Genomic DNA, 19613 nt, shown 5'->3' on the forward strand with positions numbered 1-19613 from the left:
AAGAGTTCGACACATAACTGACTGAGCCGCCTAGGTACCCCTGGCAGAAATTTTCTTAATCTATTATTCAAAATTTTGAGTAGAACAGAACAAGTCAAACCTGTTTGCAAAGGGGCTTTCTCTTTGACAGAATGTTCACTCAGTCCTTTGAGTGACTTCTCACCCTACCTTGTGTTGAACTGTGGGGTTCAAAAGCCACTGGGCAGTTGGCTTCTTATGATAGCATGGTGGCCTGATTTCCAGTGTGACCATACAGCTTTTCCTTGGCTTAATAGAGGGTGATTGGACATTACAAAATAAGCACATGTGCAAGTTTCAAATTGCCTCTTCTAAATGCCCTAGCTTTGTGAGAACTTTTTCCCATGAGGGAATCTTCTCATTTAGACTTCTTGGTCTTCTGGCAAAACTACCTCCCATGGTGGCTGAAGCTCAAAGGCATCTACATGAAAGTTGGCAGTTAATAGCTGAAAGCTTTGGTTTCCACTGGAAAATTTGATCAACTTTCAAAAGTTAACAATCACACTTTCTGAAAAAAAGAAGTTCAGACAGAAGCCACTTGCTTCTTCCCTAGGCTCAAATGTTTAAACCAAGGATGGCCATCTCTAAAGCTCTCCTAAATGGCAGATCTATGTTTATGGACCCTGCATCCTTTTGGCTGAGCCCCCCACTGGCTGTATCATGGGGGTGTTTTTTTTTTTTTTTTTNNNNCTTTTTTTTTTTTTTTTTTTTTTTACTTCTTCAGTCATTGGTTGTAGGGAATGGAGAGCATTCTTAGTGCATTCCAAGAGAGTTCTTGACACAGACCCTATACTCAAGGAACTTAACCATTACAGTATCTATAATCTAAATGACTGACACTGTCAACAGAACTTTTGTGCAATGACAGAAATGTTCTCCAATATGGTAGTCATTAGCTACTTCAAGTATGACCGGTATGACTGAGAAACTGAATTTTAAATTTTATTTAATTAAAATTTAAATTGCCTCATGTAGCTACTGGCTACTGTGTTGGGTAGCAAAGATCTAAACTATCATCTACCCATCCTTGTGTTTTAATATGAATGCCTGTATAGTAGGAGTACTCTTCAGGCCATATGGTGTGAAACAGAAAATGCTTGACTAAAATTGGGTTTATAGACTTACCATCTGACTTTGAGTGTCTTCCCTTCACTGGATCTTACCTTTCCTTACCATAGATGAAGGGCTAGCAGCTCTGTAAGGACTTTTAGCTCTAGCATTCCACTTAGTTCTGCTCAATTCTGGCCTCCGATGGGCCCTCTAGGAGGGGGTGTGTTTGTCAGTGCTCTGAGGAGAAGGAAGGCTATTGTTTCTGCTCAACTTACTGGCATGCACTGTTTGTAAAGCCACTGTGCAAGTTTACTAGTTCTTTCTGGATGAAGGTAGTAGGAAGATGGGGTGAGAGGTAGTGATGCTTTTCTCTGGGAGGCTGGTGAAGATGTGAAGGGTGGAGACCCTGGCCCTATTCCTGGGATGACAGTCTTTATGCATTACAGGGGTTTCAAAGCTATATTCAGTTGTTAGAAGAGAAGGTGATTGGAACAGAACTCTACAGGGGTGGCATCAAAATGAATAGCTGAGAGTGTCTTTCCAGGTTGGTTCATCTGAGTGACCTAGTGTATGTGCTGAGACAATTACACAGGTAGGAATTCAAGGAATTGCCTTTGGTTATTTTGACACAGACCTCACCTCACATTGGGAACCATGTTCCCTGTGTTCCCCAAGTGGGAATGGGAACATAGCCACATAGTTACTCAACTTCTGCCCCCATACTTGTCCTGCAGACTAATGCCTGCCAAGAGTTCAGGGTTACAATGAGCATGTTTATCCTGAGAGCTGAGACACCAGAGCAGGGTAGGTGGGCATGGCATGACCCAGGCATTCTCTGATCAAGTCACCATTGCAGGGGGATGGCTCTCTTCTGAGGTTGGTGGTGATGGTGATGGTGGTAGGAAGGTTAACTAGAGCCTAAAAGCACAGACAGACTTCAAAATCAGAAAGGCATAAAACCTGTAATTGCTTCCACAGAAAGGCCACCATATAGCCATGATAACTAATATCTGGCTTTTGTATGCAGCTCTGCAGTTTGGCAACTGCTTTACCCTGAATTTATTTAATCTTATCTGGGGTAGTTTTGAAATATTTACTTGAGGAAATCAAAGAGAGGAGGAGCAGCCCCTCCCACATTGCTAGGTTGATATGAGTTGAAGCCAGTCATCTCACTGTAGGTCTTTCTGTCATTCCATGGGGTCAAGAATTTCATGAATGGCAAGTCAAGAGGAACTGGGAGAGGATGTATGAGTCTTCATCTCATGTAGTGGATGAGGACTCTGAACAGACATCTGGCAAGAATATAGAGCACAATAAGATGTCAGGCTAGTGGGTGTGTGTGTGTGTGTGTGCTGGGATTAATTCTTCCCAGTATGCTGTTGGAGGGAAGCTATGGGGTGTCTCTTCTAAGCCTGCCACAGGACAGAGGCAGGGACCATAGTCTCAGCCCTAAAAGAGTGGCAGTGCTGCTATGAACATTGGGGTACATGTGCTCCTATGCATCAGCATTTCTGTATCCCTTGGGNGAGTGGCAGTGACATGAGTGGAGAGGATTCCCATGAGGAGGCTGCCTGCCTTCTTCTGTGGTCCTTCTACTGACTATGGTCCTTCTATTGGCTACTTTGGAACAATAGAAACCTCATGAATCTCGTGCCTAGTCTGAGAATGCTTCCAAGAGGAAAGGGAACTGACAGGCCAGGTCAGACTCTTTCTAGAACCCTGCTTCTTCTTCTAGGGATTAACTCCAGAGAACAAATTATAGAACATGCAAATAAATGGAAGGAGAGACAAAGATGAAGAGCATGGAGATAAAAAGATCAAAGAGGTTGAGGACGGCAGACTCCAGGCAAGAGAAAGCAGAGAGATAGTTTAATATACATTTGAGTTTTGGGTGTTTCTTTATATGATCTTCATGAAATTATACAACTTTAACATTTTAATACATATTCATCAAAGAAAATTTGAAAATTATAGAAAAATATAAAGAGGAAAATGAAATATGCCCATAATCCCACAACCCAGAAGTACATTATATCCATATTTAGGATCATACCAAATTGCTATTTCTGAAGGTTAAAAAAAGTTAGGTCTCAAATTTCATATGATTCAACTTAACATATATAGTACATGTGTCATTAGAATTCTAATTTTTACTCCATATATTTTGAGCATTCTTCTATGGAATTATAAATTATTCAAACCATTTAGAGCTACCTCAAGATTGGTTAACTCATCCCTTTCTGTTGGATATTTAAGTTGTTTGCAGTTTGAGATCACAATAAAACATGCTGTTTGAAACTCCTTGTCCTCAAGTATTTGTCCTCAGTATTCCTCAGTTCCTCAGGACAGACATCCAGAAGGGCAATTATTAAGTCATTGATTATGCATAGTGTTATTATTCATGATTCATATTGCCAAATTGCTTTCTGGAAAGGTTACACTGGCAAAACTATGGGCAGGGAGGGTTAACACTGGACTTTTGCCAACATTGAGGATTATTGCCTTTTCAAAATCTTTGCAGATTTAATGGATTTTAAACCATCTCATTGTGTAGTTTGCATTTCCTTGATTACTAATTGGGTTGACTGCTTTTTCTTATGTGTGTTAGCCATTTCTACTTTTTTGAAATATCTGTTCTTTGCTCATTTTTCAAATAGGGAGTAGTATTAATCCTTTCTCTGTCAAATTTGTTGTAAATATGTTTTCCAGCTTGTCATTTGCATTCTAAATTTTGTTTATACTCTGACGTATAAAGTTTTCCATACACCAAAACATCAATATTTTCCTTTCTGATTTCTTTTAATGCTTTTATGCCTAGAGAACTCTTTTTTCACTCAGGGATCAGTTACATTTACTCACCCATATTTCTTATTAAAATGTTTTTTATATGTCATTTTTAAGATTTGGGTTTCTAATCTGTATACAATTTATTTTGGTGTATGCTATGAAGTCGTGAGGATTAACTTGGCTATTTTTCCCCAGGTAGTCCATTTTTCCAGTGCCATTTATTGAATAATTTGTCTTTTCCTTGTTGCTTTAGATTCTTTCCTTATCATATACTAGGTTCTTAAATATGCCAGATTTGTATTAGGTCCATGAATCAGACTCCATTCATTTGTATGTTAATTCTTGTGTCTGTTCTACCTTTTAATAATGTAGTTTAAGAAAGTATATTTTAACATCTAGTAGGGCAAGCCGAACCCATTATTCATCTTTTTTTTTCCTAAAAAAATGTTTAATTACTTTCATCCATTTATTCCTTCAAATAGAAGTCTAGTTGAAAATCCCTTTGGCACATAATAGGTACTTGGAGAATCATTCAATAGATATAGGTTATAATATTTAGCTTTTTAATCCAAAAACATGTTGATTTTATTTGAATTAAATTTTACTTGAATCTTCTTTAATGTCTTGCATTCCTGAGATAAACTTTATTTGCATGCCTGGCAAATCTTTAAATGACATTTAATGAAAAATTAATTTTCTTTTTATAGCTTATTTGGACTTCATTCTTTTAGTTGTAAAAAACTTTATCTGTGATGAATGGGAGCCATTTTTTATTTGTCATGAAATCATGTCATAGAGTGAACCGCTGCAGAACATGGTTATCCTAAACTTAAAATAGGTTCACTTTTAAAATGCTGTTTGCAGATGGTAACATAACTACAACCTAATTATTAAACTTTAAAAAATTTTTAATGTTTTATTTATTTCTGAGAGAGAGAGGGAGACAGCGTGAACAGGGGAGGATCAGAGAGAGAGGGAGACACAGAATCCGAAACAGGCTCCAGGCTCTGAGCTAGCTGTCAGAACAGAGCCCAACGCAGGGCTCGAACCCACAAACCGTGCGATCATGACCTGAGCCTAAGTCGGATGCTTAACTGACTGAGCCACCCAGGCACCCCTTTTTTATTTTTTTAATGTTTTAAACTTTTTAAGCTTATGAATATTATACAAAGATCCTGTTTATGAAAGATTAATACACGGGGGGGGGGGTTTGCTGTTCTTGAATTATTTCAAAAGTAAATAAGAAGAACTGGACAACAAAAAACATTAAAGAAACACTAAAATTAACATCAGCTATAATCCCATTTTCCAGAGATAATCACTATGTATATGTATGTGTGTAGTTTTTATACACAGGCACACACTAGGATATTATAATTGGGATAAGTTTGTACATGCTGTTATATAATCTATTTTTCCTAGTTAACAATAGACCATGAAATTTCCCATGGCATTAATTACTTTTGCACAGTGTAATATTTAATGGCTGCATACAGTGGATATTCCATGGATTACTTTACCAATCCTATCTGGTTGAACATTTAGATTTTGTGTGATTTTTCAATAGCATAAAGCCATAATAAGCATCTTTACACTCTACCTTAACATTCTTCTAGTCTTTAACATGTCATCTGTGTACTGACTACATGTGCATATTCATTCATGGACAAAGCAAACTCATAGCTCCCTGTCACGGCAGGGGCTCCCCTTCTAAAAGGAACTGGGAAAGAGCAAAGAGAACCAGGTTTCCCAGCCTCATGGAGGTAATCTTCCCAGATTACTAGAAACAAAGTCAAAGTGTTGGCTTTGATGGAGAATTGATGGAGAAAATAGCTTCAGAGAGCATAGGACAGAGAATTTTAGTGGCTTGGGATCATTTGTTCTGCTTAGCAGGTGGATTTGAAGGTCTGGCGCACCTGAGTTTGTATTTGTCACTCCCCTGTGTGTCCACACCTAGCTCCACAACCTCTAGCTTTTCTTCTTCTGTGAACTCCCCATTCACAATGGCCTGGCAGCTCAAGGCCAGCCAAGGAAAAGGCCCACAGAGCATGGACTCTCTTTGGGCCTCTTACTCTTTTCCCCTGCAAGCAGGTGGGACTCCTTATGGGGCTCTGAAGGTTTTACCTATAGGTAGATGTTGGGCCTACTCTGTCTTAGACAGTGGCATGCATTTGCAGTGGAGGTACTTCTCAGAAATGCCACCTGGACCCATTCACTTTTGCCTGGAACCCAACCCCATAAAGGCAGTGGGGGAGAGGAGCTGGGGAAGAAAGAGTAAGACTGGCCAGCTACAGCCTCCAACACATAGAAACCAGAGTGGAGGGATGCCCATGACCATAGCCCTCTGGACACAGAGGAAAGGGCAAGTGCTTGATCAGCTCAATTAGCAGCTTGTCTTCCTTTGGGCACAGGAGGATTTCCTTTGCATCTGAGGAAACTGGGTAGGGGAGCAGGAGTGGTTGAAGTGCTTGCCAAACAGCTTAGATTGGGTCGGGATGAAAACAATAAAAATTCAGTGGAACCACACAGATGAATGTGAGCATCATGGCTTACAGGTATGTAGTGGGAAGGTGAGGAGGCAATTTTTAGCTACCATTTCCTGAATTTACTTTATTCATTTAACTTGTACACTTTACCATTTGTTTATTGACATAATCAACAGTTATTAATAAGCACCTATTATTTACTAAGCCCCAATATTTAATGCTGCTAAGATGAATAGGGAAGAAGGAAAGAGTGTTATGTTTACTTAGCCATCAGTATGTGTCTTGTAACTTCAAATACATTTTGTCCTTTAATTATCACTACAGCCTGTGAAGTAGATATTCTTATATCTGATGAGGAAAAAGACCCAGAGAGATTAAGTAAGTTGCCTAAGGGCATGCAGCTAAGAAGTACTAGAGCTGGGAGTCAGACTTAGTTCTGTCTGAATGCAGAGTTATGCTTTACTCAGGGCCATGAGCTGCCTCTCAGGATGTGCCTGCCCTGGGAGAGCTTACTATCTCATACAAAAAATAGCTTGTTGAGCAAATAGTGGCCAGGCATGCTCTGCTTTGGTTGCCTGAGAACCCCCTTCTTATCCCACCATGACCAGCCTCCAAGGGATCTTGTTAAATAAGTTTGTGGACCCCTTCTGCTGACTCTAACTTTTACCAGAACCCCTCATGGATCCATGAGGGTTCTTTGGTCAAGTTGTTATCCCTCTGCTAGCACAGGTTAGAGGCTGGGGGATCTTCTGTTAGGAAGGCTTCCAGAAAAGGCACTGCCTAGGCATCTGTGAAACTCCTTTAATGTTTAACTTCACTTCTTCTGTCTCCCGGTAACTCCATAGTGAAAGAGAGCCACCTCTGATTGAGCTCATCCCTAGAGCATAGTGTCCTGTACCCAGCCTTCACTTCCTACCTGCCTCAGCTTCCTTTTATTCAAGTTAAGGAATCTAAATAATTTCTTTTCAGTTAATTTTTCTGCCAGCCCAAGAACAGCATTGGGTGCCATCTAGATGATGAGTGTTAGAAAGTGAACCATGAGTGAGGCAGATGTTGGGTGATAGGATGCAGTGAATGGTTAGAACTCAAGAGAGATTATAGGGTCTTTTTTTGACTTTGCTTTAGACAAGTGGTTCTCAGCCATTTAGGGAGCCATTGACCCTTTTGAAAATTGGATAAAAACTGGAATTACACAGATTCTCTTCTCAAAAACATGGGCACTTTTGGACACATATGCAATAATTTGCATGCAGTTTCATGAGGTTTATAGCCCTCCCCAGCCACACACATCTTGAGGCAGTGTTAGGAAGCTTGCTTTGGTTTATTAGGTAGTCCTGGAATGTATGTCTTAGTATGTGCTCTGGTAAGCACAGTTGAGGGTTACTTAGGCAACCCTTTGTAGACCCCCCTCCTAAGCTTCTTATTGTTTTCCGTAATTCTGGAGAAGGATTCTAGCTTTGTGAGATATTTGGATTACTTTGGTTTCCTATTTAGCACTTGACATCATTATGCTTCTTTCTAAAGAAATAACGGATATCACAAGTCAGACTTTCTCTTGGAATTGGTCCTTTCCTAGCTGATGCTGGCTCCTGGTTATGCTAGGTTTACAGGATAAGCTTTGTTGCTTATCTCTGGCAAATATTAACTCATCCTTCTGTTACTCTGGAGAGGATTTAGGTCATGGCGGAAAAACCACATGTCTTAGCTACTCTTCTCTCTGTGCCCCTAAACCGACCAGAGAGCTCTTCGTTCTCACCAGTATCCTGTCTGGTCCAGAACCTTGCTGAGGATCCTGTAACCCTTTGCTGCTTTTCTAGATACTGCTTTTTTAGTTTTTAGACAATTTCTTATAGCTTGAATTTTATTAGGCCTTTTCTAATATTTATCTCTCATACGTACCTCTATTATTGTATTTCTCATATAATATTAAAATTACATGTTTATGTTTCTGATTTGCCCCCTCTACTAAAAGTCAGAACTCTACGTTTTTTATTATTGTACCTATAGCAACTGGAACTTTACCTGAAACATATATGTACTCAATATATATTTGTTGAACTGAACTGTTTAGATACCCGATGACTTAAGGAAAGTTTTAAAACTTGGTTAAAACTCTAGGAATTTTTCCATGGCCAATCCATCTATCTCAGATATCACTAGCCAGAAAAACATAGTACTGGGATCCATAAGTAGTTCATACTGTCTCATTTCCATTGGAGGTGTGTGTGTGTGTGTGTGTGTGTGTGTGTGTGTGTATGATATGCATAGACCTTTCTTTCTTAGTTACTACAATGATTTATTAATTATTTTAAAAAAATATTTATTTGGAGAGGGAGAGAGAGTAGAGGAGGTGCAGAGAGAGAGGGAGAGACAGAAGCAGGGCTCCATCTCATGAGAACTTTGAGACCATGACCTGAGCTGAAATCAAGAGTTGGATACTTAACCGACTGAGCCACCATGGCACCCCTACAATTATTTAAAAACAATACCAAAACAAATCTTTGTATTCTCTTCTGTAATCTCTCCATGTCTATGTCCCTTCAATACTTCTTCATATTTGTTTATCTCCCTGATACATCTTAAGGTCTCTTTCATCACTGTCTCTTTCTCACTTGGTTTATATATACCAGGATAGGCTGGACAGCAGTTACTCTCTGTAGCAACTATGCAACTAGCTCAGGACCAAGGACAGCAGCATACATGTTCTAGAATTGGGCGAAGGTGCTTTCATTTGCTAAGGTTTGTTCAATAATATGACCTCTGGCCATGGCTCTTCTCATCTGTCAAGCTGCATTTGCAATTCTTCAATCCTGGTTATTACTTTTTGTTTGTTTGGTCATTACTTGTGTTTAAAAATTTTTTTTATGTTTTTATTTTATTTTGAGAGACAAAGAGTGAGTGCGGGAGGGGCAGAGAGAGAGGGAGACACAGAATCCGAAGCAGGCTCCGGGCTCTGAGCTGTCAGCACAAAGCCCGATGCGGGGCTTGAACTCACAGACTGTGAGATCATGACCTGACCCGAAGTCAGATGCCCAACCAACTGAGCCACCCAGGTGCCCCAGTCATTACTTGTGTTTGTTCCATGTCTGCAGTGGACCTGTGTAGTAGTCTGTGCCCACTATGTCCCTGTGGCATTGCTTCCACTGGTGGGTACTGAGACTAGGGCAAGAGTGGCACAGCTGTGGAGTCAGAAAATATGGAGGTAGGGATAGCGAGAAGCTTTGGGCTGGGATGAGAGATACGGGTTTAGGAGCTCCCCATGAGAGTCTCCTGCTCTGAGCTCTGCAGTCATCCTTTGCTGCTTTACTGTTACCCACATCTGAACTTCCAGCTATGGGGAGCAGGGCAGAGTGAGGGGAGGTACAGGGCCATTCATATTTGCATGCCTGCTGTTCCTAGTGACAGAGACCAAAGATGACTTTTCAAATCAGAATTTCATCTTTAACCTAAAGTCATGTCCTGATTAAATTAAAATTAATTAAAATTCAAATACTACTGATATGTACCCTGGGGAAGAGGGAGAGAGACTAAGAGTGAGGGTCCCAAGGAGTGAGCCTTTTATACGTCTGAACCACAGCACATACCCTCCGCTTCCATCTCTAAGTATCTCTGTAATATATAAGCAAATATACTGCGAATGTTCAACAGCTGATTCATGTTTATCACAGACTAATTCATCACTGGCTAATGTTCTGTGTTACTTTGAGGACTCATGCAAGAGTAATACTCACTGTAACAAAAACACAATAAACCTACAACCATCATGAGGTATGAGCACTGTAAATAAATTTGCTTTATTTAGCAAATTTGCTAAATTTGCTAGTCACTTAGCAAAGAATCAGTTTTTAGGAAGTGATGGGCAGATATAATCACTTCTGAAGTGGCCATTTTCTTGTGTCTAGAGAATACCAAATGTTGTCAAGTTTTCTGGAGAGGAGGGGAGGGAGGGCATGTGAGCCTGTGTGCATTGCTGCTGAGGTCTCAACTCAGCTAATATTAAATCTTGTGAAGAGTAAACAGAAACGGTTTGCTCATTAGCTGGGCTTACAGAGGTGTTACCCACATGTTTAAAGTGCTAATTATTAGTGATCTTTAATGCAGCTAATTTAGCAATGGTGTTACAAATTTCTGCTCTTCAAAAGTAGCCCATTAACCAGGCCTTCATATCTAATATTGATTTTAGAAAGTTAATATTGAAATTGGCCACAATTAGAGTTCATATGGAAGCCAGAGAGAGAAAAAGATAATGATGGGTAGAAATAGGGAGGGAGAGGGCCCGGGGGGCGGGGGGTGGAGGGGGAGGAGGGGGAAGAGACACAGCAATCAGTAAGCATCATTTGTGTGGAAGGCTTCCTGGCATTGTGGGTGAATAAGAATCCATTCTGGGGCATTCCTGAGCACAAGCTTCATACTGGGGATTAGAGATAAAGAGAGAAACACCCAGCCCAGCCCTCTAGAGCTTAGGGCCTCGAGAAGGATCCAGATGTTGCAGTGGACATGACATGACAGTCAGGGGTCTGCCATGTGACATACAGAGAAGGAAGAACCAGCATAGCCTGGGCAGGGGAGGTGTCAGGGAAAGTGCCCTGGGCAAGGTACCCAGCTCACCCTAGTGCAGGGCGGGAAATGGTCATTGTGAGGAGTGATGAACAAATGCAAGTCAAACTTCAGAGAAGGTAGACATTGCTTCTCCCTGGTTTAATGACTACCCAGTTCCTGACTGCTGCATGAGACCTAGTCAGTTTGCTTGGAAAAGCTTAGTATTTAGCATTTGCCAAAAGAGGAGCCCTTGTTTTTGTTTTTTTCCTTTCTTCTTTTTTGTGTTGAAATCACATTAGCTGAGGCACTCTTAGAAGTGCCTCGGAGGAGGAGAGTTCTACTACAACTATGCTTCCTCCCATAGGAGAGAGGGAGGTTGCTGCTGGGGCTGGTTTGATATTTGCCGGTGTCAGTGTTGAGGAACCCAGACTGTGCTGTGGGCAGCCAGCCTCACTGTGGGCAGATGGATCCCCAGGTGGGGTGAGGCAGGTGGATCTCCACATCGCACTGTGTGTTCTATTGCTGACACAAAGCTGCCCAGTCTCTTTCTTTACCAGATTTATTCCTTTCTCTCAGCACACACTTCCTGCCTCAGTGGCAGTTGTTTTAACTAGAGATCCAAGGTATATATTTACAGTCACTGGAGGAGTTTTCCAACAGCCAGTTTCCTCAATAGCTCATTAGCATCTGTAAAGAGGAAACAAGACATTCACCTCCATCTGTGTGTGTGTGTGTGTGTGTGTGTCTTTCTCAATAGTTCTTTCTCTCTTGCTCTTACCCATTTCCTCTCATTCTTGCCACCCCTCTCTCCTTCTCTTGTGTTAATAAAGAGATGAGGGAGAGAGGGACAGTGAGGGGAATAAAGATCATCGCTCCCACCCACCAATCCCTTCCTTCCCATCCCTAGCTGCACTGACAGTGTCTTCTCCCAGGGCTTTGCCCATCTAGTCCTCCACAGAAGGGACCACATCCTTAATTCTCATCCCTTTATGATTCAGAAGCATTCAGTGCTTCTTTATGTGGTCTTACTCAAACTCCCAGGCTACTACTGGCCTGGCAGCACACAGCCGGTACCTCATGGACAAGTTCCGCCTCTCTTGGAACTTCAGAAGACGATAAAAAGAGACAAAGTTCTAGTGGCCCCCGTCCCCAGATTCTAGCACCCACCTCAGCAAGGGCTATGTGTCCCATCCTCCCCCATCTCTTTGCACAGCAGAATATGATAATGGAGTTTGGGGTCAGAGCCTGCTTGTTCCAGCTCTGATTTGGAACCACAGCTTTCCTTCAGGAGCAGCCACGTTCCATCCACCTCTGGCCTGTGCCGCGGTGCAGTCCCAGTGCTCTGAGCTTCCAATGGCACTTATGGCCGCATCTCTGCTGATGCCTTCCCAGGAGCCTGCCCTACTGAGATATCAGTTCAGAGTGTGATCTTGGAGCCCAGCCACCATCTCCAAGCCTTCCTTTCCGTCACCCTGCTTTTCAGTTCAGCCAGTAAGCTCTCTCCATCTCTGGCACACAGTCTGCTTACCCCTCCTCTCTGCCATGGCATTTGCTGCTAGCCACTGGGACACTGTTCTGTGAACCTACCCTCACTCAAACGCTGGTTCAAAGATCACCTCCTCAGGGGAGCCATTCCCCCAGTGAATCGCCTCCTACTCACCACTCTTACTTGCAGTCCTCTGGGGCCTGTGTATGCTTGGTTTTGTCCAGTATTTCTGGAGCCTCTTTTGCATGACAGGCACTATGTGCTAAGTGCTGGGGTAGGGCAAAGAGTAAGACATGGTCCCTGCCCCCAGCGTGTCAGAATCCGTTAATGGTGAATAGAATGAAAACATAGAAATGACTTTTAGGAGAGAGAGAGTATGAGGCATAGTCAAGGATGGTTCCACTTGAGGAGAAGGTCAGGGAAACTGCTCAGAGGAAATGATGGATTCAAGAAAGATTGAAGGGGTGAAATCAGCAGAACCAAGCAACTGAACTGATATTTGGGATGTAGGAGTAGGAGGAGTCTAGGAGGCCTCCCAGGTTTCTGTTTGGATGAGGTAGTGGTTGATGGCACCAATAATTAGGATACAGGAGATACAGCCAGGCTGGGGGAGGATGGGAGGGTCTTCATCAGAACCTCAGAATTTTAAATTGTTTTCCGTACAAAGTCTAGTAGCTTCGTGGTGTCAAGGGAAATGGGCAGTAGGTATTTTATTAGGCTGGAAACTCTCAGAGGGCAGAAATTGGGACTCCCCTCCAAGGGAGAGAATTGCACTGTGCTCTCATTAGACATGGAGCTCCCTAGGGTGCAGGCACCTCTCTTTCCTCTGCTTCTCATCCAGTATTGCCCAGTGTTCAGGGCTTTGTACCTTGTGGGTGGGAGTGCAGGTGCATTGAAGAGGCATAAACTGACTGGCTCGTCTGTTTTCCAGGGTCATCTCGGAGATAGTGTCTTGGTCGGTAAATGTATATGTAGTACTGAGAGCAGTTAGAGAAGACAGGGCTTTGAAGTTCGGGTTAGTGAGGAAGATTTGTTGTGAAATTAAACTCTCTGATGTCTGAGAGAGTGGTTTAAGCTACCAAAATTCTGAGCAGTTTGGACAGGTGTTATTCATAATCACTCCTACTGCCAAAAAAAATACAAGACATGGACCAGTCTCAGTGCCCTGGAGGGGAAAGTTATCTGTCTCCTCGATTGTCTTTTTATTGCAGAGCTGAGTCTAGGTGTTGGGTTTCAGGGTAATGGCTGACTCTTTGGAATTGTTGGGTGGTGGTGAGAGGTCTTCCCACAGTGGAGGTGGAAGGGGTGGTGGACAACACTAGATCAGATTTTAGAGGTTCTATTTAGACTAGAAGCATGCTTTTATGGATCTCTGCCTCTGAGGCAATTCTGGAATAGAAAGACATACTTTAGTGTATAGATCTTCTGCAAATGCAACATGCATATGAATCACTGGGGTTTCTTGTTAAAAGGCAGGTTCTGATTCTGTAGGGCTAGGGTGGTACCTAGATCTTCTTCTCTATTAGGGTTCTAGCTGGTAAGTGATGCTTGTTACTTTGAGTAGCAGGGCCTTAGGACTCAACTTTAGGAGGCCTTTCCCTTGAGGCCCCTTGCATTCCGTACAGGTGATGTCCTGCCTCTGATAACAGCTCATTGTCCTGTCATATCTGCCTATCTCTGTCTGCAAGCCCCCCTGGAGAGCGGGGTCCGTTGCTTATTTGTCTGAGTACCGCCATGCCTCACATAAGGCCTAGCCCATAATTGGTGCTCAATAAAGAATTGATGAAAGAATGACTCTGGGAACAGGAAGAGGTCCAAATTATACTTCAAGTAAGGCTTGGCCCCAAGAGCTCTTGGAACTCTTAGTTGTAAACTGGATGTCTTCTGTGTAGAAGATCAGTCCATGATTCGGGGCCACTGTGATTGAGCTCCCGTGCTGGACATACAGGGATGGACTGGAAAGAGAGGTGGAGGCCTACCTGAGCATTGATGATACAGGTTCAGGCCCACTCGAGGCAATGAGACAATATTAGAAAACTTACACAGTAACTTCTAAGTAAGTTCATATTAAGGGGGTATGGCTGAGAACCAAAAGGAAATAAAGAGAAATCTGTGGGTACCCTGGCAGCTTGCACCTCCAAATGCTCAACACTTAGCTGTGTCTTTACTTGTTGAAATCAGGATTGCCGGAGGAGGTTAGCATGGAGCACAAGGCACCCAGCTGCCCTAGGGTGCTCACTGCCATCCTGGAGCCATGAAATGACAGGTGGGGGTGGGGGTGGGGTTATGACACAAGGGCCAGTCCTGCTGTTGCCTTCTGGGGCCCTGCAGGCGCTGGGAGCCAGAGTGAGGGAGATGGGCACTTTCCCACATGGGGAATCCTGACTAGGAAAAGGTGAGGAGAAACAGACAGCAGCAATGTAAGCATTGCTTTGGAGTGAGGAGGAGGCAAAAGTGGGGCTTGGAGAAGTCCCACGCTGGCGATCCTGGGGAAATGGCAGTGGTAATTTTTACTTCCCTAATAGATGCAGAGCATTTCAACTTTGCTAATTAACCGAACAGCAGGCTTGTAATTCTGACAGCAGCAGGACACAAATGGGGTGGGATCCGTGCTGAATGCCAGCGAAGCATGCCTTTGTCCTTAAGAGAAAGCATGAAACTCACATTGGGTCAGGTCTGTGAGGATGCCCTCAGATTCTTTTTTTCCTGCAGTAACTCCAAAGGGCACGGGGACTTTTATTTCTTCTCAGGCTTTCTTTAGAGCTGGCAAGGGGCCTTCTGTTTCAACAGGCTTTTTTTTTTATTCAAAAATTTTTTAAACGTTTTATTTATTTCTGAAAGAGAGAGAGAGAGAAGAGAGAGAGGGACAGCGTGAGCAGGGGGGAGGGTCAGAGAGAGAGGGAGACACAGAATCTGAAACAGGCTCCAGGCTCTGAGCTAGCTGTTAGCACAGAGCCCGATGTGGGGCTCGAACCGACAAACTGTAAGATCATGACCTGAGCCAAAGTGGGATGCTTAACTGACTGGGCCACCCAGGCACCCCAACAGGCTTTTGTTTTAAAGGGGGAAGCTGATCTACAGTTGGTCTAGAGTTTGTAGTCTAATAGTGCTATTATCAAATATACCTTGAATCAGAGACAGCAACTTGAGAGATGCAAATAACTGGCCTCTTTCAAGATATGTATGCTTTACACAAGTTCTTCCATCACTAGCCTTCCACTTTGATAACTTGGGCCTTCCACCAAATGTGTCCTTGGCATCCCAATCCCTAAGCTGATTCCTAGAAAAGAGTGTGCTTGATGGTTAGGGAAGAGCTGTTTTATCTTCCCAAAGCACACCGAACCTTGTTAGGGAGTTTGTTCCCAGCACTTTCTCTCAAAGCATATTGATCTGATAATCTGAGGATCTTAAAGGCCAATAAATATGAAGAAAAGGTTTAAAACATCTCAGAGTATCAGAGCTGAGTGGGACCCTGGAGATCATCTACGCAGATCACCAGCACTTGGTGTGACAGATGAGGCCACTGACCTTGTGCATGTCACTTTAGAAAGGGTTACCATTTCATTCATTTCTTTATCCTTTCATCAAATATTTATTGAACATTTTCTGTGAGTCTGCCCAGACATGTACCTGATAGTGAAAACATGTTTCTATTTCATTGGTCCTGTTTGAGTTAGTTTTCAATGGACTTCCCCTTTATTATAGATGCTGACAGCTGGTTTCACCAGGGCCAGGGGGAATTGATACAGAGGACTCTCAGTCAGTGCAAGTAGGTTTTCTACTCAAGGTCGCCAACTTCTGAGCTGCTGAGCTAATTAGTTTAGCTCTACTTGGCTTTACATAATGCATATATTGTTGAGAAGTTGTTTGTAATTCAATTTTTGGCAAATGAAAAACTAATTCAGACCATTAAGACAACTTTTATTTAAAGAGACCCTGGAGCAAATCCTTTTATAATGTGAAAAATCTTGTTGTTGTTGGAAGTGATTATTTCCTACTTAAGGATTTTATAAATCCAGACACTTTCGGTTTTCTTATGGTAGGCTCACAACCTGGGAGATAACTCAGCTGTCTCTGAACCAGGTCAGGGAAGACTCTGGCCTGGGAAAAGGAAGCCCTAGGAATCTTAGACCAGCCCAATCCAAGATACAGACATTTACTCCGGCCAGTGGTTCCAAGCTGCATGGACAAGCCCCTGCCAGACTCTCAGACCCTGGAGTCTGGAGAGGAGAAGGAAGAGGTGGAGCATGATGAATGGGGTGTGAGGGATGGAATTCAGAGCTCCCTCTTGCCCTCACTCTGTGGGTGGGAGCAATGAGAGGGTAGGGTAGGGAACCTTTTTGCTTTCATTATAGCAAATTCCAAGCTCTTCCTTAATGTCTGAGGACTGTGTGGAATTAGAGCCATCTGTATTACTTAAAGGGAGGTGAGGGAGAGGAAAAGCAGCAGGAAAAATAGGACAGGAGTTTAGGAGTAAAGAGGGTTATGTGGATTCTTGTCATGCGGTGAAATTGCACTAGTTTGGGCCTTGCTCTTTTTGAACTTGTAAATAATTTGGAAAAAGACAGGACTGAAGTTTAACTTTTCCTATTAGACGTTTTTTCCTACAGAAATTAATAGTGTATGTAGTGATATAGGAGACAATATTTTAAAATTGATGTAGACAAAGATGTATTTCACCTGTCACAATAGGCTATTTTAGGGGCACCTGGGTAGCTTAGTTGGTTGAGTATTCAACTCTTGGCTTCGGCTCAAGTCATGATCTCGTGGTCATGGGATCAAGCTCCACATCATGCTCCACACTCAGTGCGGAGCCTGCTTGATTCTCTCTCTCCCTCTCTCTCTGCCCCTCCTCCACTTGTGCATTTTCTCTCTCTCTCTCTCTCTTTCTCTCTTTCTCAAAATAAATAAACTTAAAAAAATAAGTTAATTAAAAAAAGAAAATGGCTATTTTAATGCAGAAGCATCATTCTACACAAAAAATTCATGTGTCAGCTAAATATGATCCTTGTCTAGTTGGTAAAGACTGATAGGACTCTTTTTTTGCCAAGGAAGCCAAAACATCTTCTTCCGTGAAGATGAAAATCCTATGTATCTATTTGTAAATTTTGTAATCATTTATATAGATCCTAAGCAGTTTTTATTAGTGAGATTTCATAGTTTTCCTGTGTTGGACATAAGGTCAGAATGTAAAGATCTGTATAAACTTTTTTTATGGTGCTTTTTTTTCTTCCATTACTCACATCCTTCTCAAAGTGAACCTTGTATCCTGTTATTCCAGCATCAGGCACTCTGAGCCAGCTTATAAAGAGAAGGAAGTGATGAGTAAAAAGGCTTACTGTCTTCATTTAGGGAAAAATGAAGAAGAAATGGGTGAAATGGTCAGAGAGATGTTGGAAATTTGTTTGGGGTTAAGATATAACACCCCCACCAGAACTGACGTTCTGAGGACACATCTCTCCTCCTCTCTAGTTGAGGGTACAACTGGCTCATTTCCCTTTCCTAGGCCAGGATCTTAATCCTGGGCTGTTGCCAGAATTCCCAGGTGTGTGTCTTGAAACAGTCAGTGTTTTAGAGGTTGAGGCAGTCCTGAGTGGGACCATCCAGTACATTCCTCTGTGGATTGTCAGATTGGGACCACAAGGGAGTAAGCCAGGTGGAGAAAGGCAGGTGTCCATGGTCTCTGGTTCCATTTCACTGAGCTGGCACAGAGCCTCCTCTCTTCTGAGGTCCATGTGTGCAATGTCCCTAGTAGTGATACACAGCAGAGGCTCCAGTTTCAGCTCACAGGGTGTGGGCTGGCTCTCCCCGAGAATCCTAGTGGGTCTTCGGGTTAAATGTAGGGGCACAGTGGGCAGGCCTGGGGTTTTGTGCCTGTGTGCTAGGGCTTCTCTTCCCACGCAACTTGCACTCACACTATGCTGGGTTGCCTTTGAGGCTGTTTCTCCAGGCACATCGTTATATTCCATTCTATGTGAGCCCCAGGCCTCTGCCTCCCACCCCTTAACAGGAAGTCAGCTGGACCCCAGAAGGGACTTTGCAGCTGAGAAGTGAAATTTAGGCAGAGAATGTATTGCTGAAGAAGGGAGTGTGTTTCCTTCCCAGGAGATTGATGTCTCCCCACCTCCTGTCTGTTGTGGACTGGTGAGGGTGACATTGAGGGGGAGGAGGAAGAAGGCTATTGCATTCAATTTTGCTTCCCATTTGGGGATATTGTGGTTTACTTTTCCCATTTGTGCAATGAAGACTAAGAGTCACTGTGCCAGGTAGAAGAAAGGCAAAAACAATTATTTAGGGCATTGTGGTCCATCTTGATATTAATAACCTGTTCCATGGATGTTTACTGAGTACTTACTGTGCACCAGACACCATGCTAGGCAAAGAGGTACAAAAGTGGCTTTTAAAAAGCCTCATCGTTAAGCTGCTTACAGCAGCAGGGCTTGTGGTTGTTGCCTGCAAGGCACGGAGCTTTGTATATGTGGTGGGGGTGACTTGGACCATCCTTTCCCTGGAAGGGGCACCTGTGTGGCCTGGCATCATGTGGAAGTGTCCTTCCTGTTGTGGACCCTCTCCTGTTCTGTTGGGCTGGGCTGTAGCACCTGAACAAGGCATAACTTTTTGGTGCATGATAGGATTGGGCCGCTGAGTCGGGTACCTGGGATTCTGCCAGTTGGCCTCTTTTACCCTGATTCCTTCTGTTTTGTCATCCCACAGGATCTTTTCGGAATGATGGTTTGAAAGCTTCTGATGTCCTTCCCATCCTAAAGGAAAAAGTGGCCTTCGTGTCTGGTGAGTGTCTGTGGAACTATGCTCTGTAAGGGACCTGGAGGAGGTGTGTATGCATGTGTGCAAGGCAATCACTTTTTGGTGTGTGAGAGAGAAGTGGGGGTGGGGTGGCACTCGGGAGCCACTGGCTGCATCCTTGCTCCAGAGGCAGGCAGGACAAGGAGGGAGAGCTCTGATCACAGCTGGGAACTCTGGAGCACGTTCACGACCACCAGTGGGTGCCCCTCGCCTCACAGCACCCACGCATATACCTCACCTCACCCCACCCTCCCAGGCCTGTGAGGTCCCCCTTGGGCCACTAAGGTCCTTGTGAGAGATGCTCCAGTTGGAGGAGTCTGCTCACCTCACACAGTCCCAGAGGTTTTATTTGGTTCATCTCTGAGTGGATCACAGAGAGGACATTAAAATTGTTTCTGGCTCTCTTTATCTCTCCTTCCTGGCAAAGGGAACTCAAGAGATTG

At 43.2% G+C, this 19613-nt stretch overlaps 1 protein-coding gene across 2 annotated transcripts in view; it reads left to right on the forward strand.

Annotated features, from left to right (window-relative positions):
* Window positions 1-19613, forward strand: part of LOC144234340 (kalirin) — a 479489-nt gene that overhangs the window by 172372 nt on the left and 287504 nt on the right. For both annotated transcript variants that reach the window (XM_077767624.1, XM_077767625.1), the window contains exon 2: window positions 19081-19155. In XM_077767624.1, the coding sequence (XP_077623750.1) occupies window positions 19081-19155 (75 nt within the window). The remainder of the gene's footprint in view (window positions 1-19080; window positions 19156-19613) is intronic.

The sequence above is a fragment of the Crocuta crocuta genome, unplaced genomic scaffold (genome assembly GCF_008692635.1).
Source record: "Crocuta crocuta isolate KB4526 unplaced genomic scaffold, BGI_CrCroc_1.0 scaffold45, whole genome shotgun sequence".
Taxonomy (NCBI): domain Eukaryota; kingdom Metazoa; phylum Chordata; class Mammalia; order Carnivora; family Hyaenidae; genus Crocuta; species Crocuta crocuta.